Source organism: Lates calcarifer, linkage group LG8, assembly GCF_001640805.2.
Source record: "Lates calcarifer isolate ASB-BC8 linkage group LG8, TLL_Latcal_v3, whole genome shotgun sequence".
NCBI lineage: Eukaryota > Metazoa > Chordata > Actinopteri > Centropomidae > Lates > Lates calcarifer.
The window spans coordinates 9,321,680-9,347,793 of NC_066840.1; the positions used below are offsets into that span (position 1 = coordinate 9,321,680).

General features: G+C 41.5%; 1 protein-coding gene across 1 annotated transcript; it reads right to left on the minus strand.

The window, feature by feature from the left end:
* Nucleotides 1-667: 667 nt before the first annotated feature.
* On the minus strand, nucleotides 668-18,198 carry sh3rf2 (SH3 domain containing ring finger 2). Its single transcript, XM_018675714.2, has 11 exons — nucleotides 17,879-18,198; nucleotides 17,129-17,561; nucleotides 13,211-13,507; nucleotides 11,735-11,830; nucleotides 10,215-10,616; nucleotides 3,099-3,220; nucleotides 2,747-2,917; nucleotides 2,233-2,507; nucleotides 1,850-2,145; nucleotides 1,426-1,730; nucleotides 668-1,278 (listed from the first exon to the last, which is right to left on the minus strand). Exons 2-11 carry the CDS (start codon nucleotides 17,558-17,560, stop codon nucleotides 1,098-1,100), a joined length of 2,577 nt encoding a protein of 858 aa, XP_018531230.1. The 5' UTR covers nucleotide 17,561; nucleotides 17,879-18,198; the 3' UTR covers nucleotides 668-1,097.
* Between the last annotated feature and the right edge of the window lie 7,916 nt (nucleotides 18,199-26,114).

The window sequence follows — 26,114 nt, forward strand, 5'->3', positions numbered from 1 at the left end:
TAATCCAGCTTTGAATACAGGGCAGTGGAAAAAAAGTACAGAAAGTCAAAATACAAGACTCCCCTACATTTACATACACTTGATGACCATGACTGGACTAACCTGCAAAGAGTCTGAGGGGAAAGAAAACAGAAGCTGGGCCTCCATAAAGCCTCAGAGTCACTGTGTAGTATGCATGGTGTTCCTATGCTAGAATACTGCCTTATACTCATACTGATTTGGCACAAATGTTCACAGTACTGAAATACTGAAGATATTAAAACCAGATTTCAACTGACAGTAATGACAAGTTTAATTTTCAACTGTTTCAACTTGTTCAAATTTAAGGGATCCTCAACAAAAATGTTTATTATGTGATTATGTGTATCATTACAATACATATTACCGATTGTTTGACACATAATGAACTGGTGGAGCCCTGAGGGTTGTTGGTAATCCAGCCTCGCGGATGGCTGTGGCCACAGGTTTCAGAATGTAGGGTGACTTCCAAGCAAAATTTGGAGAAGTTCATTCAGCTGCAGTACTGAAATACTTTCTTTTTTGATGATGCACACAATTATTTTTAAATTTGCAGAAAGTATTTAAGCAAGCACTTCTCCATTATGATACAGCCATAGTCCAAGGATTACACTGTACACCTGAAGTAAGACACAAGACACTGCTAATGTTCTGGAAGTACAATTTATTACCACATAAGCCGTACAGATATCTTACATTATAATTTCTCTAAATATATTTAAATATAGTTTGCTGTCTTTGTGGGTTTTGACAAAGGCACTCACCAATGTGTGTAACATGGGTATTAAACAAGGAACAGTCATTAGGTGGGTTTTTGTGCAAAATTTTATAATAGTTCATGTGTCACAAACATGCACACACGCAAAATATATCTCTGGAGAATTTAACCACACTCTCAAAATGGCACTCAGCCAAACTCACAAAACACCTCCTTCATGGAATTGTCATTTTGGCAGTATTAACCTTTGGACCTTTGAACCCCCTGATGTTCAGCAGGTCAGTCATTATTATTACAAGTTATTTGGCAGTTTGAACACAATGAATATAGAAATATACACCACTACAGTGGGACTACACAGTCAGCTGAGCCTCTCGAGCGACTGAAGAACACTGCTGTGGAATAAGCCTGTCTGCCCACTGCTCTCCTGAGTAACCAGAACCCGTCCATCGGGTCGAGGTCTGTGGACGAGGACGAGCTCTCCTTGGAGCAGACTGAGCTCTGAGTCCGTCTGGGCTAAATGTGTTGTGGTCACCCTGTGTCTGAAAAAAAAAAAAAAGGTTAAAAAAATGCCATAGAGTTTTTATCCAGTCCAGCAAATCAATAACAAATTTTCAAGCCTACCTCATCTGTCTGTTAATCAATCACTGCTCTTTATTTTTAAGGGCAGACACACAAATCTGACGTACCTGCTGGGGCTGAACTGAGCTGATACAGCTGATAGCGACGGCTGTGACAACATGAGTTTTTGTGGGTTAGAATTTAGGTCTGAGACGGCTGTTTCGAGGCCTTTCCTGAGAATGGGAGCTTTTCCTTCTTTGAGAATGATCCCCGGTCCATCTCTTCCCAGGGTGAGCGATGGGGCCCAAACTTCTAACGGAGGGGGACCCGGTCGGGAGTTAGAGGGGACCTGATTTCCTGAGGACCAGGAGGATGTCCGTGGCCTTGGGGGAGGGGAGTCTTCATCTGTGAGGAACCGCACTGACTTTGCAGGCTGAGAGAGTAAAATATTTACTGTGAGACACATGCACAACAGTCATCAAAGGAGGAGTCTGACTTTAAGAACAATGCATACAGACTACATAACACAAGGAATCAGCAGTATGACATTACCTTGTCTGTGTTGTTCTTGTATGAATCAGGTCTGACTAGAATCGACTGAGGCCCGTTTCTGTCATGCTGAAACGCTGCCTCATGTAAAGCGGTGAAGTCCCTGTCTTTCTGGACTGCAGCAGCAGAGGGTGCTGCTGGCTCAGTCATCCAGCCCAGCAGCCGGCCGGAGTTGGACAGGATGCTGCTGTTTTTCTTCCTCTGCATGGCAGGCGAATAGCCAGATGCCTGAACTTGTGCAAAGTTCTGTGAGTTGGACGGGACGTTCAGAGTGGACGGATGGGAGAAATGGTTTGAGGCTGAAAAAAAAAAAAAAAGACATTCTTTAGGAACCTGGTGAAATCTGTAATTTAATCAAGATATTAGAGTGGTTGCTCAACACCCACCTCTATGAGGGTTAAATACACGCCTCACAGTGTCCCAACCCTGTGAACTCCCATAGAAGGACGGTTTTCCAGCGCCAGTGGATGACATTGCATGCTGTGCTCCATTTGGCACAGATGGGACATGTCCTGTTGAGTATATTGCTCCATCAGCATTCACCCTGTCAAGAGCGAGGACCACAGCAGGATTCTTGGCAGCAGAGGGTTTCTTTCCTGCTACCGTGTTGTACTGTGAGGACGTGTTAGCGGCTTTGGTCTCCAGGAGTCTGGCCGAGGTTCTGCAGTGAGACACATTGGTAAAACCTAAAAGTTCCTGCACCACGTTCATTGCCATACTGTAAAGAAAGTTTAATTGAACCAAGCACCAGCCTCCATTACACCATGTTATACTCCTATTTAATGAATAACTGAAATGTGTGCATGATGACATGCCGTCCCGCCCCCACATTAATTTGCTGTCTGAATCCAAATGTCATTTAGCTCCCACTCTCTGCAGTCAGGGATCACAGCCTCTCACCTGAGCACAGGCGTGATGTAGTTGCTGGGCAAAATACCCACTTTGCCCGTTCTGAGCGATAACCCACGCAGCCAGCCTTCTTTGAACTTTCCGTACACTCCCACCATCTCTCCTTTCCTCAGCTCCAGCTCCTCTGGCCGTCGTGGTTTGTAGGTGTACATGACAGCACACCTGAGGAGACACACACAGGGTTTATCATTGTTACTACCACGCTTTTCTATAATATATATCCAGAGTATGCAGTCTTTCTTCTTGCTGTTTCCTGTTCCTTCGTCGTTTCCTCTATTCATATCTTGCACCTGAGACCCTACATTATCATACCATTAATATAATATTTAAAACAGTGACTCACACACTGATGGAAAGCTGCTGTGTGGAGGAGTTTTTGCTCTCTGCAGAGGCAGAAGACATTTGGGGGTTCACCAGAGCCATGGAGATGGTGGGTGGAGTCTCACTGGTCATCTTTTTCTCACTCTGTAATGAGATGGATTCAAAATAATCATCACATGGAGTGAATGGCTGATTATTTAAGAACACAATATAGGGGAAAAAGAGTCTACAGCCATGCTAGACGCTCTGTGAGACTGTGATTTGGCATGGCCATGCTTAGAACTAGGTGCTAACGTGGGAATACTAACATGCTGAGATTTAGCATGTCCACTGTCTTTGTTTTGCATGTTAGATTGTTAACAGTTGCTAATTCACTGTAGATGTTGCAATATTTCAGTCTCGATCAAAGTGGTAGACTGACCAGAGAATTCTGTAATAAAAAGACTGTAATCTTAGAAGATATCCACTTGATTTGTCTAATTCAGACTGCAGAGGCCTCATATTAACTTCAGAAAACCTCTGAAATATAATTTTGCACAGAACGAGGATTGTGCATTTTGCATCACTTCACCACATTGGGAAGGGATATCTTAATGGCCAGTAAAAGTAGGAGGAATAATTACAGTGTGCAAAAACAGTTTCAAAGGGAATATGTGTGTTGTTTTAAGACAGACTAGAGAAAATGTGGGACCTGTCCTTTAAAATCTTCCTTCTCATAATGTCACTTAAATTAAATGAAATATTCCCACAGCTGGTGTTTTTATGATGGTGGTGGAGAGTGCTGTTTAACACATTGAATAGATTACTCATCAAACATTCACTGAACCCTTGAGTCTTGTATGGAAGCACATGCATTCTCTATGTTTCTCTGTTCATTTATTCAGTTTTTTTTCCTTTGAAATTTCTTCTGAGATGCTGCATAGAAATCATAATGTTAATTTTTCAGCCACTTCTTTTGCATTTTGTCTTCATAGATCCCAGCTTGTCTTTTAAAAGTTGAGAGCTAAGAACAGACTTGAAGTCAGCAGGCTGTGAGTCAGACCTAGTACAGCCAGTGACTAGCAGGGAGTGACATTGAGGTGTGTCTCACAACTGTTAATAACACAATATGAAGCTTTATCCCTAATTACTTAATGACTAAACAAAACAAGGCCTTTTAGTAAGACCTATATATTTTTCATCTACTTTTTTGACCGAGCAAACCCCACACACAATGTGTTCTTACTGCTATCATCACAAAGAGGCGGAAACAACTTTCCCAGTGTCTATTATCCCCTCGGTGAAGTCCACAGATGTTTGCTGCTATTTACAGCACTACCACTCAACTACTACTTAAAGCATTAATGCTGGCCTGTGGGCCTGGGGTTCCCCCTATACAGTGCTATATATCCATGGATCCTACAGCTCCCCCTCCATTAAGCTGCTCTGCATTCAGACTGTAACTCAAACACAAAGAGAGTCATAATTAGGATGCAGCCGGTGCTATAAGCACAGTATCTCTTGTCAAAGGCAGTGCTGTGAGGCAGAAGTAAAAAGAGATAAAGTTAGAATACAGTTAGTATGTCCTGAAGATATACCAACCTTATGTCATACAGGAAGGATGGATGAGCATCACTGTCAACTATGACCAATAGATAATAAGAACTTCATGTCCTTGCTGTGATTTTTCAATTTCATTTTTAGTACAGAGCTGGGGGAGAGGTGTGAAAGTAGTAAGCATCTTTATGTGCAATTAATCACTATGTTCCAACAGCAAAGTGGTGCAATTTCTTTAAAAATGTTGTCTAATGCCAGAAGAAAAAAGGAACTATTTTTTTCATGTTTAAATTATTCAGTTCTTTTCATTACTTTGTGTCCTTTTTCTATTCTTGGTTTGTTTCATCAGATACAAAGAGCCTGCTTCAGTTAAGCTGCAGTCACGCAATGGCCAGGTGCAGTGACCCAGCAGTGGCAGTGGCTATATTTACATGGAGAGAGTAACTACAGTATTGGTCATGCAGTGAATAAAGTTTTATTTGGTTAAAATTTTCATAAATGATCCACTTAACAGAATTACTGTTAATCATATAGAAACCCAAAGTTTTCAAAATTAATTACTTAAGTCATTATGAAATAAAATGAATTCAGAAAAATGATGATGATAAAACCATCAAACAATCCAATATTTTTAAAACTGCTCTCATCCTTACAAAATTTTATTTTGTCTCACTTTTTTCACAGTGTAACAATTTACTGCTGGTCATTTATTTTTAATTCCAGCAGTTTTTCTTCAAAAAGGCAAATTTTTTCTATGTCACAACAGCATTTTTGCCCAATGACGATTTTATTTTATACAGTCACCACAGTCTGTCAGTCAGTAAAGACAAACAGTCGAGAACCAGATATATCACTGGATGTTTGCTCTGAATGAGCAAAGAGTTACTCAGTCTTTCTGGTCTGAATAAGTCTGAAATAAACTGATGTGAAAGGAAAAGCAATGAAATAACATTTCATAATAATGTTACAATCTCACAGTTCCATTATATATTTCATTTGTATTTGTTCCTATGATTGTTTATTTTGTGATGTCTCATTTATTTATTTACACTTTGAGCTCCATAGATTTGTCAATGCATCAGTCAATAACATTTTGTATACTTTTAAGAACAAAATTATCTCTCGCATGTGAACATAACAAATGTCTGAACTGTGTAGGGAACTCAGAGAGGTCTAGTTTTTAATGCTGTTGTATTCAGCAAAAATCTAAACCACCCCTTACATCAGAAACTATAGCCACTATTTTTATAACTCATATTGTTCCTGAAAAATCTCATCCAAAAAAGAGACTTTAAAGATATATTTTGTGAAGCTCAACACTATCAAGATTAGGCCATAATGAGGGTGTAACAGTGTGACATTTTGGTTTTGGACGCAGGATAGCCAATATTATTACTGAGAGATGAGCACAAAGTGAAAATGTGCCAGAATTAATTACTGATGTAAAGACCCTGCACACCCACACAGGTGTTTTCAATTACTGTGGCTAATTAGACCTCTAGTCAGGATGAAGTTGGCTGGAGCTCTGCTGGAAATTACATAATGCCACCCATCTCTATTAAATAGTAGCATTAGACTCATTAGAAGCGAGCCAGGCCTCCGCACAAAGCATGAAGGGTTTTTTTTCTTCAGATTTCTGTCCGCCTTGATCCTGACTCACGGTGCCATCAAGCTGACATCAACAATAACCTCATGAGATCAAGGCGGCTGCAGTTTTCTGTAGTTGTTCTCCAATGAATATCAAGACCTAAGGGCATGATGGGAAATGCTTGGCTGTCCCTTGATCTAAGAGCTCACTGGCTTAGATGTGTGACCTGGAAGATTACACATTGTAGAAAGTCTAATATTTGGATTATTAGTCACACTGTTCACTAACACAGTTTACTCTTTTAACAGAGTAAATGTTCTGTGGTTGATGACAACTTTATGAGCCCAGAGAGGCTGAATAAATTAATTCTAAATATTAAAGATACAAAAAAAGAAGCTTACTGTTTTTTTATACTGCTGGTAAGCCACTCAAACACTCAAAGGTTTTGGTAACAGGCATAATTAGAAAAAATAACATCCGTACAAACTGATGTCAAGCAACAAGAGTCTAATTATAGTATGTGACATATCAATGAAGGGAACTTGCAGCCTTACATCCTACCACTCAGATCACAAAGTGGGTTAAAGCTGAATGGATTGGTCTTATAGATAACATTTCATTCAGAGATTCTGTCTAACTTGCTGTGCTGTGGATTCTAGGCAGACTAATGGAAATGTTTCAGATTGATGCAGCCGCCAGCTCTGGTCCACTTTCCAGGCGATGTAAACTTCATCTCAAATGCCTGTTGATAATGGTGTAATTTGTCCACCTTAAAAGGTGCAACAAAGCTAGACGTCAGTCAAGCACAGTGTGCACATGCCCACACAGACATCAGGAGGTCTAATCAGGCAACATGAGTGAAAACGCTTGTGTGGGTGGTTGATGAGTCTGGTTTGTTACAAGGTAAGGCTGCAACTAAGGATTATTTTCTTAATTAATCAGTTAAAAGTTTGGTCTATAAAATGTCAGACAGCAGTGAGAAATGCAAGAACAATTTCCCCAAAGCCAAAGGTGACGTCTTCAATTTGCTTGTGCTTGTTTGACCTACAGTCTGAGATTTTGATGTTTACTGTCACATATGGGAACAAAAAAGGATTAATTAATGGTTGTACTTCATCCCATCTCATTTACTGTGACTCCCTCTTCACCTGCCTCAGCAAAACATCCCTGAACAAATGGTCCAAAATGCTGCTGCTGATCTTACAGCCGCGCAGGTCCTCTGAAATGTCTTGTGTGTCACAAATCCTGATTTCTCTTCACAGGCTCTGAGGTTATTGATCACTTTTTGATTTCTGCATGGTCAGGCATCTAACTACATTACCTGTCTACTGCAGCTCTGTGTAACCAGCAGGTCTCAGGACAAAAGTTTGTTGGGGTTTTTTTTCCTCTCACTCCAGGCTTAAAATTACAGAACTATGGTTGTGTCTCCTCAACTTTGTAACTCTCTCCTGTTGGACACTGTGGACACCTTTACAAAGCTGCTCAAGACCCACCTGTTTAGACTATTTATTGATATATTTGTTGTTTCTAGTCTTGTTAAATCTACATTTTATATCTACATATATACTGTTTAAAAGGCACTACATAACTTATTTACTTAGTAACTTAACAATCAAATATCAAAATAGTTGCTGATTAATTTCCTTCTGATCAACAGCTCTTCAGTCAATTCACAGGCTTCAATCATTGATTAAAGATAAGCTGCTGACCAGTATCTTGATGTACCAGTGAAGTATAATATGGGAGTATAATATGGGATTGAACTTTCCCATGTTGCATCTGAAGGTGTTTTTGCTTTTGGCTCATTTCCATGCTAAATTTTGATCTTACATAACAATGCCAATATTCACACTAATACACATTATTTCATCCACAGTTGGTGGGAAGCTGCGCCTCTGTATAAAAACAGCCAAGCCAGAGGTGAGAGCTGATGGGATGCATCACTAAGAATAGCACACATGCTGGCTCGAGCAGCGGGGGGAGGGGCTCAGCCTCAGGTTTGGGGACAGAGCCCTATGCTCCTTTAAAAATGGAAGTGCGTGGCTTGTCTGCTATTACTGGCCCACTGATGTGAAACTGAGTGTTACCTGCTTGGTGGAGAGGAAGGAGTTTGAAGGCCGGGGGAGGGGGGGGGAGAGAGAGAAAGAAGAGAGAGAGAGAGAGAGAGAGAGAGAGATGGGGTCTGTTATGCAACCAACTTCACCAGTGACTCATCATCATCAGCATGAGAGAGATAAGCAGACGCACTGAGGGACTCTCCAAGCCTCCTACTCTCTACATCTATCTCTCATTTTGCCTCCTCCTTCGTCCTCCTTCTTGTGTTTTGCCTTTTTGCAGCTCAAAAATTGTATTTTCTGCTTCTCCTCCCTGATCTACACCACCCTTCTTTTCAATGTTTCCTCTCACCTTTTCCTCTTCCTGTGTTATCTCTCACATTTCCTGCTATTCATCGTGTTCTCAAGTCTCCTCTATCTCCCTTCCTCTCATGGCTCTCCTCCAACCTGCATTAGGGTTTAGCATTTTTTTATGCTCTGACATGTATAATTGCAGGGTAGAGCAGTGAAATTCAAACTCAGTCAAAGGAAATCATTATCTCAGGGGGCACAGCACTTGGCAGCAGGTTATATTGTTACACCTTGCAGAGGCTTTTATGTTGACACTGCATTCAGGCACTAGCTGACTATGACCTGATGCAGCTCTCACACTGTTTCTAAAGTAAATGGATGGCAACACATCCAGCTGTATACATAAAATTGTTGAAAGAACACAGATTCATTAAAACATTTAAGATGAGGTGATCAGAAGTCTATGTTCTTTATTTATATCATTTTACAGCACGCTCTGTTACATCCTGTTGCTTCTCTGCAGTCATCTAGGCAAAGTGGAAGAACTGAAACGCCCAGTGTTTAGTTGAACTCTGACACAACACTACATCATTATCATGTGATAAACAAACCTTTAGGCTGAGGCGGTGGAGTTTCACAATGCCCTTGTCTGATTTAGGAAAATAAAAATAATGGGCAAAATTGTCTCACAGAGATGTTCATCATCCATCCATCATATTGTCATGTGATGCTGTTTACAAAATATGTAGCAGGTATCAACGGGTGGATTCTCTCTTTAGCAGATCGTCATACATCCCAATCTTATTTTTTTTAATCTGTAGATGTTAAAGGCTGCCAAGAAAGAGCACTGTTCATGACTCTAATGTTAAAGTTATGACTAATTTAGATGATATGATAACCGTAAAGGTTGAACTCTGTTTTCCATTGGTTTTGCACTTCTAAGAAATTTAGAGAAGTATGCCAAGTTGGCCTCTATGTATGATTCACATGTAGAGGCCCACTTGACATACTTTTATGTGTCATATGACTTTACGTGTCATTCTATTAAAGGTAAAGGGGATTTTTCCTTTTTTTTTTTTTACAGCCTTACTGTTTTGCATTTTAAGAATATGCCAATTGCACAACTTTATCACATGCTTTATCTCCGTGAGATGAAGAAAGAACAAGGACACACACGCCCTGTTCAACTGCTATTCGTTCTCTAGGGGGGGAGACCCTGGCTTACGTCCCAGGACTCATGATTAAAGACGTTTCAAAGTTTCAGTCCTCTCACCTCCAGTCCTCAGTCATCTCATATCCAGCCCTTTTTCCACATCTGTGTTGTCTTAATGAGAGCCACTTAATCATGTAGCGGCCAACACAAGGGCGATGCCTCTCTTTCATTCATTCCTTAAGCTTAGTGTCATGGTTCCCTCCCTGTACCCCTGAGGACAACTTGATCCCTTAGTGACTCAGATGAAAACATTTATCATCTCGCAGAAAAAAAAACCCCGCTGTGCCTTTTGCAAACCACATGTTTTCTGTTATAACAAATCACTGCAAACAAAGCAAAGCCAAACACAGTTCAGCTCAAAGATTATGTAAGAGGAATCTGATAGAGATTAAAGTAAGAGACTTTATCGCATTAGTATAGCACGCACTAAGACAGATACGTTTGCACGTGACTCACCTGTAACAGGTGTCTGTGCTTGCTGTCAAAGTGGCGTTTGACTCGATGGGAGTTCACTCTGGAGTGGTGAGAGCGGCCCTGAGCGGCAGAGGGCACAGAGAGGCGGTGTGGCTGACCCTGACGGTTGAAGCCGTTGATGGTGCTGATGTTGGTCGTCTCTCCTTTGGTCGTCTGATGAAAGTTGCTGCTGCTGACTGCGGGCTGTTTCCGCTGGCTGGAGAGGGGCAAAGCATTGATGATGGGTGTCTTAGCCAGGACTTGAGGGACTCCGTAATGGGTGGTCCTATTGGATGCGTCAGTGGCCTTGTCTTTGCCCCCGCTCCCACTCCGATGGTGAAATTCTGCTGAGTCACTCGCCCTCCGACTCTTTCCCTCTAGCAGTTTGGCAGCCACTGAGTTTGGCTGAAAGAGATGAATACATAAAGAGAAACCACAGAGAAAAAAATCGGGATAAGTCCTAACACAGAGAATAGTCAATCCTCAGTCAAGAAAATCCTCTCCAACTCGCTGCTACCTGCTACTAGCGCCTGTCAACCTCTGCTCCTGCTGATCAGCGAAACGGCTGTCTAAATACACCCACTTATCACTACTCCACTCACCCCTACAACTTGTTGGACGGGCAGGCGGGGAGGCAGGCAGACAGGAGGATAAGTACCAGCCAATAAGCCAGGAAGTGTTGACTGGTGCTGAGAGAGGAGCTGCACAGACAGGCAGGCAGACAGACAGGCATGGCAGGGTTAATGCTTTCACTCCCCACAGTGATGTGCTGTTATGCCACCCAAGCAGAGAAAGCATTACTGTGTCTTCACGCCTGGCTGCACGACACAAGGAGAGGCAGGCTCAGAAAGGAGAGGGGAGAGGAGGAAAGTAGAGGATGAAAGAATAGAGTACAGAAGTAGGAAAAAGATGAAGAGCATCACGGAGGCGGGACTTTAAGAGAAGACACGGACGAGCTGGGGAGACGAAAAGGAGGCGTAAGAGGAGGAGAGGACTAATAAGAGGAGGGGGGATATTAGGGGAAAACTATGGCAAAAGAGATGACAAGTGAGGGAAGTGAGCAAGAAATGAATGAGGCACCACATTAACCCCACTGTGGGAACAAATACAATTTTCCTCGGCACGGATGAAGTTAATTGCTGGAGACAGAAAGTACAGAGGAAAACAAATGACAGCCTGCTAGCTAAGCAAGCTCTGCAAACCTGAGTAAGCCACATAGTCACAGACTAATGAGCAGCTGCAGACACAGCAGGGCTTCACAGATTAGCTCTCTGCCTCAGCACTTTGCAGCACAGGAGTGACATTTATGGATGAATCAAAGATTTGAATGAAAATCAAGGTAGTGCCCTGGCAGTGAACTGGAATTGATGACATCCAGCGACGACATCTATGGTTCAATTCATTACAAGAGCTACACTATCAGACCAAAGTGCCAAATGGCAAGTGTCAGTCTTGATCACGCTGAAAAGGCCACAACCCTCATTCATGCAATGAAGGAAGGAGGGGAAAAAAAGAGAACTCACCTCTGTAAACTGCTGAGGGCAAATTCCGACTTTGTCCCCAAGCTTGGCTTCAATCCAGTGTTCATCCACCCGTCTGATGACAGTAAGGATGTCTCCCTGTAAACCAGAAATAAGTAAGGGACAAACAGAGAGAAGTCAACTTAGAAAAAGTGGCGAAAAGGTGAGAGGCAGAGAAACCACGGGGGAGGAAATAAAAATGTTGCCAGGTGGTTACGACAGAGCACGCTCGCCCCGGAGACTGAGCACTCAGCTCAGAAACTCTCAGAGCCCGGTGTTTCTCCTGCAGCATGTGACATCAACCCCCCTTTTGTGTCTACAGGCCCAGTCCTTTCTGCAGCCAGCCTCGCTCTAAAAACCATTTGACCATCTGCATTAAAAAAAGAAAAAAAAAAAAAAAGGCAAGCTCAAGTGTGCTTTAATGGAGAGCACACAAGTACTGAAGCCCTTATATAACTGCCTCAAAAATCCTTCAGGGTAAAGTAACAACCACTGCAACAGAGGTCTGAGCCTGCAGCTCCACAAGTCTCTCAGATTCGTCAATAGAACGAAAAGCAATCACCATCATGTATTAGCACCACTGGGAACTCCCTATGCTATAAATAATCATACATATCTATAAGTTCATGTCTAAAACACTTATCTCACAGAACTGGTAGATGTGTTGTTATATTTCTGATAAATCAATACATTACTAAAAGCCCCCATAGCCTGAAGTGATGTCTTTACATCAATCAACTTCTCTGACAAGCAGCCAGGTAATAAGTTATCATGATATCAACCAGTAAAGTCAGGCAAATTTTAGAATTCATGAAACTGCAACAAGTAAATATTTTAGAGCTGCAACAGTGAGTCGATCAATGAAAAATAATCTGCAACAACTTTGATAATTGGTTCATTGTTTAAATAATTTTAAAGCAGAAATGGCAAAACTTTACCCTACACATGTGAATATTTCCTGATTTTCTCACTCTTCCAGGACAGTAAACTGAATATCTTTGGACTGTCAAACTAAACAAAAAACAAGAGAACTATAAGCTATTGATAAAAGAGTTAATAATTGGTAAGATTCATTGATAATGAAAATAATAAACCCAATAATATGCATTATCAAAATGATTTATCACATACTATAGCACTAGCAGCTGCCCTGAATGTTAACCAACATTTCCCCAGGAAGTTAGTGGTTAGCCACCCAGATCTTGCTGCATCTTGTCTTGAGATCAGTTTAGTTGGCAGATTATTGTCTATACAATAGCATAACTCAGTGTATGTCGTTTTCTTTCCTCCTGAGGGTTAAGATTTTATTGGAAGATTCCCTGAAGGTTTTGCTAAGTGCATTAATTTTCTTTACAAATTAACTAAAGAGAAGGGAGCCCCACTGGTAATTTAAAAGAATAATTGCACACATGCAAGTGACTAAACCCAATGAACATGAGCTTTTCCTGCTGCATTAAATCAGTAGTTTGAGAGTCAGACCTTGAGGAAGCTGAGACAATATTTACTGTCTTCCAGATTCATTTCTTCTGGATTAAAGTTGCACAGCGCCCTGCAGAGAGCCGGCGGTTGGTGCTGCTGGAGGGGCTGCAGCTGGGGCATCTGGCTGACGGCCTGCAGTGCGTTGGCAGTGACAGACACACCGCCGCTGTCACCGGCTTCGCCTTGTAGCCAGTTCTCATCTACTTTGTGTTTCGGGGTGATACTGTTACCAGGCATGAGGACCGGCTCTCCTGATGCATCACCTCGTTGGTTTCGCATCGAAGCTCTGACAGCAAGCTGAAGAGAAACAAAAATCCCACATCAGCTGCTAAATATCCAATGAAATGGTGAATATTTTTGATATGAATCATATTTTTGGAGATGATGAAGCTAGTGTCTTTCTGGATTTTGAGATGTGAGGGCCCTCTAGACTGCACTCTCCTTTGAAGATGATAAAATATTGTCTTATCAACACTTTACACAGGGGAAAACATGGTGCCATATTTTTATTCTGTTCACTTTAACTGTGGCAAACTGTGACCAGGTACTTTGCAGAAGAGACAACTGCACAAAACATCTGCAAGAAGCTCCGGCCCAAACACAACTGATGAGTGACATTCAGTGGCTCTCTTGCTTCACGACACTATGGTATTAGTTTTCAGGACATCTATTAGTGTGAGTGCATGATGACAACCCTCTGCATGTTCTTATCTAGATATGCAGATATGTTTAACAAGAAACATCCCTTTTCCTCTTTAAGATAATATCATATATTGACTCAGGTTTTACTGTTAATCTTTTTTCTTTCATTGAGATAAAGGAAAACAGCACAAGAACCTGCAGCGACACTTGATTATTTTCTGTAAAAGTGATAGAAAATATTTCATAAGTTGTATGACTTTTCACATAATTAATGTAAAAAGAAAATGGAACTCCATTACTCCCTAGATTCTCACAGTTTTCAGTAAAAATACAGAGAATCTCGAGCTTTTTTAAAGACTTGGATATTGGAGTGTTAATAATCTGAATAATCTGAAATATTATCATACAGTTTCCAATCCAAAATCACTGTCTTTCATGATTGAGCCAGTCATAACTATCAGCTTTGTAGGGACACACACACCACACACACATGCACACACACACACACACACACACACGAAACAAATTAATATGCACTTCATCTCTCCAACAATTTTACAACTGTTTTTTGGCAGCAAATAAGTTCTTATTTGTGATCTCTGTAGTTTTTTTTATTTCTTTTTTATTAAAACACTTTCATGTTATATTTATTTCACAGAACATCTTTAGTTTCACTCAATAATACTAATGCAAATCAGAAGTAATGGAGTTGCTTTATCTAATTAACTGCCCACATCCACATCAATGCACTTTTCGTTATTACTGACAGTCTATCTTATATTTAATCCAGCTTCTCATTGTGAATTACTATATATTTTTCTGAATTAATGTTAATTTGAAGATTAGCACACTAAAATGAGCTGTTTCGATATCTGAACTAAGTGAAAAGATGATGGTAGGAGAAATCATACAGCATTATTTTGAACTGCAGGTTTCTTAAGTGCACGTCTCATGAACGTTGCTGAAATGTTTGAACTGTGACTGAACACAGGCTGTGTATTATACAAGTAAACTCTCGAATGCTCTGAACAGTTCATATAAAGAACTATCCAGAAGGCAGTTCTCTGTATTTCTCATCACCTCAGAGAAAAAAAACATCGGCATCAAATGAATACTGCCTAATGATTGACTGACTCTGATGGGCCTTTACATGGGCTTTTCCTCACATCTCTGCTGAGTTTAAACCAGGTCACAGTGTTGCACAGACCTGTTTTATACGGATAAATGATTTTTAAACATGCACCAAAAAAATGACTCATTCCTCTCTATTTTGCAATTTCCTTTGAAAATTGTATTTTTATATAACTCTTTACATCCTGGAAATAACAGACTGATCGACAATTAAAATCTGAGATAATAAAACATACATTTCAATAAAAGAGTTTTCTTTTACTGAAAATTAAAGTGAATTGATCAATGGTATATTAGAGACATTTTCTGACAATAATATAAATTTGGAAAATAGTTATAATAAACAACAGCAAGTGTTGGACATGGTATGCTCATGCATTTAAAAGTATCACAGAGACATCATTACTCCAATGACAAGCAAACTAAAATGCATTCTTCAGTGCATCCCTTATGTTAAAATGAACCCTTTTAGTTTCTCTTGTCACGTAGTTTGGTCCTGTCTTCCATTAGTTAACTGTTGGTCTTAAAGGAAGCTATTTGTACGTTTTCTCTGCCACTGAATGTGGCTTCTTGCCAGGAGAGGCTGGCCGTGATGGTCACTTGCCAAGAGCTTTAGCCATCATTGTGTTCACAGCACAAGAGGTCACACCATGCCCTCTGAGCAGCACTACTCAGCCCAGTCTGGATGGTACAGTGACTCACTATCACAAAGTGGTATTACAAGATGGGCTGAGATGAGGCTAGCTGGTTAGTATGCTAACCTAGACAGAAGAAAGGAAGTGATAGAACCCCACTGGAGACAGCTCTTGGCAAGTAAAGGAATGAAGTTTGATGCTGAACTTGCAATGTTTCTTCTAAACTGTTAAGTAAACAAGTGTCAGTACTAATATTAGCTATAAAGCAACAGCAAAAACTTACATATAGCACCTTTAATGTTTGAATCACTCCCTGTTTAAAGTTATAACAGAGCTCTCCTCACTAGATTCATGTTACTGAGGAAAAGGAGTGGACTCAGGAGGATTAGGGTTTTCTATATTCTCTGTGATGCAGGAGGCAAATCATCCTTTGACTGAAGTACATCTGTAAAATAATGATGGAAACTGCTCTCGCAGGTTTGATGGGATCTTATTACTTCAGGCCCAGGGGCAACACTGACTCACACTGTGTCAGAGGAAAGATTTTGATAGGTCAGGTCACTTTCCAGCTCATGTGTCAGATAATCTGACAGTTTAACACTTATTAGGCGAAATAATAGTCATGTCTGGTGAACATGCAGTGGTGAGTAAGTAATTCAGAAGTCAGAGATGAGATATAAGCCCTGTTCTATAAAGTGCATAGGATTAAATCAATGAGACATCAGAGGGCTGGGGGCGAGATGACAATAAATACCATTAGGTGATATAAATTTGACAACTACCAGTGAATTTGCATTACTGTTTGTACCAAGATACCTCTCCCTTTAACATGTGTAGGTGTATTAGGACCTTGTTGGGCAATGTTACAAATTTATGAGCAGGCCTGCTTTATGGCAATATTGGATTGTTTAATGATGGCTTTTTGTTTTGCTTTTTTTTTTTGTTTGTTTGTTTTTGCATTAATCTGATAAAGTACTCTGATTTGTCAGGATCATTCTTTTGTAGTTATAGTAACCAAAGCAGATTCTCAATTGATCAGAATTTCAGAATATCTATCAGTATTGTGATGTAAAATTATACTGTATATGCCATGATGCAGCTCTAGTACATCATGTTTAAAATCCAAAAGTTGATGTGGAGAAATGAAATAATAAAAACTGCTGGCAGATGCATTTGGAGCCTTACAAAAAATGATCAGCATTCACACAAAGTCTATTGTTAACAGGCTAACAGGCATTGATGTTATGGTATTTCATCACTGAGTGAAACCAGTCTAGTTTTGTGTAAAATCTTTGATGATGTCCTTTCTGTAAGAGTGAAAACTGTAATAAGGTTATGGTGATTGATACATTTTGTAACATCTCCCCAACTGTAAAGAAACAACAGCTAATCACATAAATTAGAAGAATAAACAAACTAATCACAAATGCAACCCAAAGCAGAGTCAGAGTTGTTCTAAGTCATATAACTTCTAGCTATGCAGAGGATTAGGCCGGGGTCGTGCACTGACCTCACTGTGCCCTTGCGTCTCTCTGTGTTGATTCTCCTGCTGCTGCCGACCCTCCCTGACTGTCAAGCTGCCCCTGGCCAAGGGCACTGCATATCGGCCTGTCTGTCTGTTGTCGCCGGGCCCCGCGGAACCCTGGAGCCCCTCCAGGAGCCGCACTAGCAGGAGGTTTGTGGGAAGCTCCTCCACTGTCCTGGCTGGGACAGGGGCACGACACTCTGGACAGAGCAGCTGGGAGTGGGCTGTCTCCTGCCTCTGCAGGCAGGTCATACAGAAAGTGTGCTGGCAGGGCAGGACCTTGGCTGACACATCCAGCTGCTCCAAACACAGAGGACACTCCAGCGAAGCTATTAGAGCCAGCTCCTCCATTTTAAAAGGGCCACTTCTCTTTGAGGCTAGGGCCTCTGGTACATCTGAAACACTGTAATCCACCATACTGAAAGAGAATAGAATGAAAAGCTCATTCAGTGAAGTTAATGTCAGTAATTATACAGTGAAAGTGTTACAACATTACTGACCAGAGTCCTCCTCTGTGACTAATGTAGGCTATTAAACTTCAGAGACTTTGATGATGGTGGAATCACAAAGATAAGACACTTGGTAGTAAACAAAAGCTACACGCTGTTTGCTTACAGGTGTCACGTCAGCTCACCTGGCTGCACAGGTAAGACGGCAACAGGAAATATCCGCAGAGGACGAAATATTCCCACATTTGTTTCAGTAACACTGAGGACAGAAACATTTCGTACTTACACATGTATCCGCTGCCAGCCAGAGCGATTTTCCTTAAACTCCCATTAGGAAATGCGTAACTTTTTCGCCGCCGTCGCCATGACGCAGTGCCCTTAATACAGGACTGTACGACACAGGAACAGGCGCGTGAGCTTTTTTTTTCCCCCTTTACAGTGACACCAACTTCACTCGTCCCGATATTTATGACGACATCAATAGTCACCTGTAGAAATCAGAGTTGAAACAAACAGGCAGGCAAACTAGGTCTCAGCCACAGCCAGGCTAATTCATTAGGAACTGTATCGTATTTCAGTGTCATGTCCGACTCAGTTTAACCCTTAACAGCTGATCAGCTCCTGGTTTGACAACATAATTTATTTAAATGACAGGAGAATTTGGCCATGTGATAAAAAAATAACACACATAAGTAAAATAATTATAAAAAATGTGACTATTTTAAGACAAGTGTTTTAGTTGGTCTAACATTTTCTTACTTGTGGATTCATTTTTTTAAAAGGTTTGGGTACTGTTTTGCATCATGTAAATACATAAATTATTAAATTCTGCCTCCTAATTCAGTCTATTAGAAGTGCAGGGCACCTATTTCCTTTTTTTCTTTATCTGGTTCTCTGAGTAGCTCCACTTTTACTAGTTAAACTGAGAAGACAGCAGAGTTACAGCAGCGTAATGTGACATGGTCTCCCTCTGGTGGTGCATTCACTGACCAGCTCTGCAGCTTTTTTTTCTCATCACTTCCAAGTGCCAGCACAGTCCACATCAATCCCACTGGAGACAAGTGAATGACAGAAAATCAGATAAACCTGGGCTCAACCAGAAACGCCTCATCCTCCATCACTTTGTTGCACATATCTGATTATATTAGATTTTGCTGGACGTTAAAACCACAGTCACAGTCACTGCTGGAGATGATGATCATGCCACACAAGTCATAATCCTTACTTTAGTCCATTTGTGTTATTGTCGTTTGGATTTTATTTGCACAGTCCAAATTCCCTTTCTTGCATCCCAAGGCTAAATAATTTATCCATATTGGCTACGTACTGAAAGTTCAGGACATCCGTTTGAATTTTTTAAACAAGCATGAATCTTTCATTTCTTTCTTCACGTCAGCAGAACTCGGGGAATTCTAAAAATGTACATATGGCTTTTACAGAGAGACTGAGAGCAACAGGGAAAAGAAAAAAGAGAGAGAGAGAGAGAGAGAGAGAGAGAGAGAGAGAGAGAGAGATCAGCCATGACTTATTTACATGTTCATATCAATGTTGATACAGGCCCTTCCTCTCAAGCCTCTCACGGGCTAATGGCTCTGGCAGAGTAAAGGGGTGCCCAAACAGGACTTGGTTTTAGTTTTTAAATGGTTTTTTTGTTGTTGTTGTTGTTGTTGTTCCTGGGTGGAAACTTAACTGCTTGATGATTGTAGTGATGGATCTTCTGTCATCCAATCAAAGATATGGAGGAGGGAGTGTGGTTGTTTTGTTGCTTAGAGGAAGTCAGCGCATGTGTGCTTATCAGCTTCTTACAGCCCCGACGGTCAGTCTGGCCTCCGCTGAGGAGCCTGGGATGTCGTGGGACGCGGAACCATGTTTGATGGTTCTGATATATAGTCTATCTGATGGAGAGGGAAGGGTGTCCCCCGGGGATAGCTCTGAGCTCGGTGTGCTGTCTCTCAGAATATCATGTCTTGTCACAAGTTGCTGTATAAGGAGGAGTGCCTTCTTCTCCAGCTTTCATGTTTTATTTAAAATGCTGTCTTACTCAGAGAGTGCTGCTAACTCATTGAATGTGATCTGTCTCAGCGTTGCCTTTCCCTCTCTCTTTTTTTTTCCCAGGTCTCAGTCTCCCCCTTCTGTTTGTGGCTGTGTTTGATCATTTAACTGTGGTATATGTGCAGATGTGCCTCAGAGTGTGTGTGTGAGGATGTGTGTCAGCAGTCTAATTTGAACAAGGTGTCAGTCAAAATGCATAATCCTTGTGCAGCGGTTTGATGAGGATTAACCACAAATCGAACAGCACTTTAGGTGCATGAAAGCTCCGTAATTAACTTCTCCCTTTCAGAGGGAACTAATCCTCCACCCAAAACTTTAGTCTCTGCCATAGTTGCAGCAGTTCCCAGGTGTTGATTAGGTGACTCACTTTTGTTGTTTCCTTTTCTCCTCTGAAAGACGTATTGACTAGTTTCAATGGAGGCCAGCTTTTCTCTCACAAAGTAAAGCCGTGAGATGAGGCTGCAGCCTGTGTGTGAGGAAGAAACACAGCGCTCCGGTCAAACTGGCTCGACCAGAACATCTGCAGTTTTTTTGCCTCATGTGTGTTTGTGTGTTTATGCAGACACCTCAGCTTTTTGTGCAGGTGAAGTGTCCACTCCCATTGTCTCACAGATTGAGCCTTGCTGACAACAGAGTGATACGTTCGTGGCCTGCGGTGTGTGTTGACACTCCCCGGGGTCACCTGACTCAGTCATGACTGCCTGAAAGCCCTGGGAGTGTAATTTAGGACCGGGGGGGTGGGGGGGTTAGGTTTATGCAGAGCAGCAGGCAGCCATCCACCAGATGCTTTTTTTAAACATCCGTCCATAAAGCAACTTTGCGATTCTTCCACCCACAGTTTGTTCTGCCTGGTCCTCCTCTGCCAGCAGATTGAATCCTATAAATATTTCATATTTGATAAATAAATGAAACAACCTCTTTTCTTACTTCTGGGTAGCGCACTAACTTGCTCCCCTACCTACGTATGCAGGAGCTTATTATCACAGCTCCGACATTGCTCCAGTCATTGCCTAAATGAGGTTTGGCTCAGGGACGTTTTCATTTATTTTTCAAATATGCATCAAGTGCATCCATTCTGCTGCCAACAACAAACATGTTTTTTCACTAGCTGGTGCTCCTGCTCAGTTTGGAGCCATTACTGAGGTAGATTTTTTTTAAGATTTCCTTAAGCATTTCATGAATTAAATATTCACTTAACCATAACAGTGTCGAGGTGTCTCAGTGTTTCTTCAGGAAAACAATAAATATGCCATTCTCAGCAGCCTGTTAGAGAGGCTACATGCATCTCTGCCTTTCTAGAAGATGCCAGAGAAACATCTTCTCCCATCATGTCATTAATGACCCCATTTGACTGCTCTCTCGGCCTGTTGTGTCCCTCCATACATTACTCGCATGGGACATAGGCTATTTACAGCTGTCAGGCCGCAGGCTGTGTGCATCAGCAGCACTCTGCGTCACATGACTTTACGCTACACCTCACCTTTGTGTGCGTCAAGTGTAAAAGTAACTCAGCCTAAATGAAAACACTAACCTGAGGGAAGCAGGCCGAGGGGCAGGACCTGAGCTTTGAACCAATTACAGCTGAAACACCTGAGCCAGAGTAAAGTTTAAGCTTTCCTATTTTATGGATTGTGGGTTTTTTTTTTTCTTTTTGTCTGTGGGAACGATGGTGCTGAAGTCTTTTGGTGTGCAAATGCTCCAGCAGCTGTTTGAGTTGGAGATGTGCATGAGGGAAACTAAAAATAGGACGCACACACCTCTGAGCCAGCTGCCTCTTCACTGCCTTTGGGACCGCCTTTTTCGTCTCCCGTCTCTCCTCTTTCAGTCCTCTTGCTCTCCTCCTTCTCTCAGAGTAGCTGTTGTTGCCCCTGTCTCTCAATTTTCCCTACTTATCCTAGCCCCCCGAATCAGGCCCTGTGTGTCTGGTTAGTCCTGTGCTGCCATGAAAGACCTGAAAGGGGACACCGCTTCCCCTCACTATGGTCTGTTATCCAACCTGATGGGAAAGCAGAACACTGTGGCTCCGTATTGAGAATGTGAAGTCTCTGCCCCATGTGTCTTGGATCCAGTTATTTGAGAGGCAGACAGATTTAATCAATCCCGAATAAAGAAAATCTGGAGGAAAAAAATGACAGTGATATTAGCAAATGGATGTTTGAAAGGGATCCCACAAAATTGCCAAACATTTTTGTATTCTAAGTCTGGCGGGACCTGGTGCAGTTGGAGTTGTGTCTTTGTACTCTCTTCCTAAAATAACTTCCCATCTCAACCAACAAACCTGTCATCTGACATGTGACAGTGGTCAGTTTGGCATTTTCCAACTAATGTTTTTGAACAACAGTGTAAAAGAAAAATGCTTGCAGTACTCTGCATTTTTTTTTAATTGTCAACAAACCCCATAAAAAGACCAAAACCAAAAATGAATTGATCTTACTATAAAGTGATGCCTGTTGTCCAAACTGCTGCAACATTTAGCTGGTGATATGTCCCTTCCAACCATATCACCAGACAGAAATGTCAAAATGACTGCAACTCAGAACCCTGGATTATATTCAGCCCTGACCTTTTAAAAATTCCTGCTTTCTGCTACAACTAGTGATTTAACTGGTGTTTACGGTATCAATTAATCTGTCAATTATTTTCTTGATTAATCAGTTAATCTAGTCTATCAAATGCCAATCACAACTTGACAACAGAGATCATGGTCATGTCTTAAATGTCTTCAAATATCCAACAGTCCAAGACCCAAAAATATTCAGTTCAAAATAAAATATGACAAAGAAAAGAAGGAAATCCTCAAATTTGAGAAGCTGAACAAGAAAATTTGACACTTTCACGTTATTACATATAGTTGATATTATTCTGTCAATAGACTAATCAATTAATTGATTAATCATTCATATTTCAATAATATCTGCCCACAGCAACTACAGTGTGGTTAAAGAAAGATCCTGGTCATGGCAAATAAAATATGCTTAGTGTTAGCAACTAAAACATTTGGTTATGTATAGGGAAAAATTAAAATGAATAAAAATGCAACTCTTAATAACACAATAACATCTGCAGAAACCCACAAAACCCAGCTGTTTTATAAAACCACCAAACTTTTCTAAAAATGAAACTGCACTTTTGTGACCCAGTTTTAAAGATTTATGTCAGGAGGAACAAATGGCTTTGGGCTGAGAGCCACAGTGTGAAAGTACTGAGAGTTGGACCGACACATTGTTGTTGTTGTTTTGTCTTTCCATGGGATTTGTTGACAATAAGAAAAATATAGAATACTGCCAGCCTCATCCTTTAAGTAGAGCATCTCACCAAATGGCTTGTGTGCTTGTGTTGTGCAGTGCATCAATTCTAAGGTGAAGCAGCATCGCAGGCAAAAACGTTGCTCTTTTCCATGAAGGACAAAGAGCGAGCAGGCCTGTGTGCATGTACGCTGGATGGCCCTATGAATAAGAAAAGATGCGGCCTCTATTTATCGTCCCTCAAGACTCCGGGAACAGGAAAATTCTCTTTCACAAAGTAAATGTGGTAACGTGATTATTATGGCCTGCTGTATGTGTGCGGATGATGAAAGTAATTCACATCTGAAATGACTGGCTGAGTTTCTTTCACTCATCTCCTGTGGAACAAACCCCCTCAATCACACCCTTTGATGTGCTTTTGTGTGTGTCTAATTTCTATTCAGCAGGCAGATACATGTGCCACACTGTTTGCTCGGTATCAATTTTGGAGGAAGAGTCAGAGCATTCAAAACAGGGTTATGCAACCTCTTTCTCTTTCTCTCTCTGCCTCATCGTTATTCATGCACATCCATGAGAAACACACATCTGTGACACGGTGCTCCAATTAAATTATTGTTCAGGTAAATTACCTGTTGGGCCAACCTGCAGGGGATGGTTTGAAAAATAAAGGTTGGAGATACGGGAGAAGGTGAGCGTGTACATGTGGAAATGTTAAAATGGGAGGTAAAAAATATTAAACTGCCTGTCAAGCTTTGTTGTCTGGCGACGGTGGTGGATGCGGTCGTGGCAGTGATGAAATGCGTGTCAGAGGTGATTATGGTGACACTGAATGCCATCTAGAGGCCAGATTGCGACTCGTGTTAAACCGTGGATATAATCTGTATGGCGCACAAAACCGAGGAAATGTCACCAGTCCCTTGGAGGGGTTTATGCATTTGCTCAAGGCTCTCCCTCTCTCTCTCCCTCTTTCTCTCTCTATCACACTCATTCACTCACACAGCAGGAGTGCCAGAATACTGTTTTGTCATACTCACTTTCTGTCATGGTTTCAGTGGTTTTCATTGTGATTTTTTAGCAACAATTCTTCAAGACTGAAACATGGATTCTTTAAATACTCTGTGTGTGTGTGTGTTATTTTCCTAAAGAACAGCAGCTCATGATCCTGTAGAGACTGAGTTGTTCTTCATCTTGTATGTAAGTCTTGTCTCGATTTCCTCGAGGAGCTCTGATCCTGCTTGGCCAGGTCTCTGGTTTCCTTTATCTAAAGTTAATCACACAGCAGACCTGTCCCTGACTCATGGCTGGCACCCAAACTGTGGATTTATCTCGCTCTCTCTCTCTCTCTCTCACACATACACACACACACACACACACACACACTGGCAGGGCAGCTCAGTATCACCCACTCCCTGCATGCAGCCTTTAACACATTCATCTCTCCCCCACTTTCACCTTGACTTCACTTACTTAAACTAGATATGTTGTAACTTAAAAAAAACAGCTGTCCAGATGTTGATACTTCTCCCAGCAAGATGAGTCTTTAAACAAATGACGGACAGAGCTGTAGCGCAGATTTAATCAGTGTCACTGCTGAGGCTAAGCTTTGGTTCAGCTGTGTAAGAAGCTTGTTGGTTAAAACCACACGAGTAAGCTCTTTGATTGTGGGCTGTGATAGGCCGTGGGCCATCTTCATGAGGGCGGCTAATTAACGGCGCTCTAATTTGGAAAATCAGTCATTCTTTGGTTTGGAAGCAGGCTGTGATTTAATACCACAATCAAAATCAAACCCAATCACCCAGGCTTTCAGGGTCTGCGGGATTATATTTTTTCTGAGTTTGTTGCCATGGCAATGGGGTCTGTCCCGTCGTGGCATTTCCACAGTGTGGCGAAGGATTAGATGGTGATGTCAGACATCTGTGTCAAATCCTTCTCCAGCTCATTTCAGCCGTTTGTCATGTTCTTGGATGACAGATGACAGCCTGACACTTGGAGAGGAGGTGAATGTGCCGCAGCTCCATGATGAGTTTCAAACTCTTGTTTATGCCCCCACTTCCCTTTTCCCCATCCCCTTGGCTTCCTAGCTTCCTGCCCCCTTCCCATCACCCCACCCCACCCCCTGAGGTAATACGGCCTTTGAGGTAAATACCATTTGTTTTGTAGCGTTCCTATGATGGCTGAATAATGGCTTGAAGTATGTGGCTAAATGAGAGTCTGAGGCTGGAGATGGGAGTAATCTCGCCTTTTTCTCTGAGCGGTGACACGGGCCAATAGAGATTAATGAGAGCGCAGGGGTCTTAACACTTTCAGTGCTACAAGAGAAACTGCATCTGCCCGGCTTTGTGTTGTTTACACTTTCACACCCACCAGCATCAATTTGCTTGCCCTACATTGTTGTTCTGTATTAGCATCAACGCTACACGAGTCTTGATGAAAAATAGCAGAGTAGATGATTCTGTAGCCACAGACAGGATTTTAGAAATATTCAGGCCATGAGTCCAAATCCCCTAACTCAACTTTAGGAAATAATGACCAGACACTTAAATCATTTGGTTTTTCCATATTTTTTCAGCTATTGAATTATATTGTAAGTAGTTACAGCAAGAAAGCCAGGAATAGAAGAAAGGGTGGAGAAATACTGAATCCTTTCTGTTTTGCTAGCCCTTTCATGGCTTCATATTTTGATGAATTAAGTCTAAAAATACTGGAATCAGTCTTTAAAACACCCATCGTGTGTATGTTTCAACTGTGAAATGATAAAGAGAACGTGACCCCAGTGTCCTCAGTTATCCAGTTGTTGATAATAGTAAAAGGGATCACTAAACACAAAATACAGCTGAGGCTGATGTCGTTCATTTTTCAGGCATTTGGTCATAAATCAATGAAATGTTGACCTGGTGATGATCCTAAATGGAAAGAGGTCAAGGGATCACCAAAGGTATTACAGTTCATCCTGTGTAGACCATAAATGCGCGCACTTCATTTCATGACAATCCATCCAATAGTTGTTGAGACGGTTCACTAAACGCAAATGAGAAAACTGGCGGTGGCACCACAAGAAGAGTCAAGTGATCGCTAAAGTCATTAGGATTCACATAGTTGTCAAGTCATTTCAAAAAAAGCCAAACATGTCAAACCCATATAGTGGTGCTTGAGTAAAAGTCGAGGGATCAACAGTGTCGGTAGGATTCATCATCTGGCAACCATGATCTGGAGCCTGAACCTGAA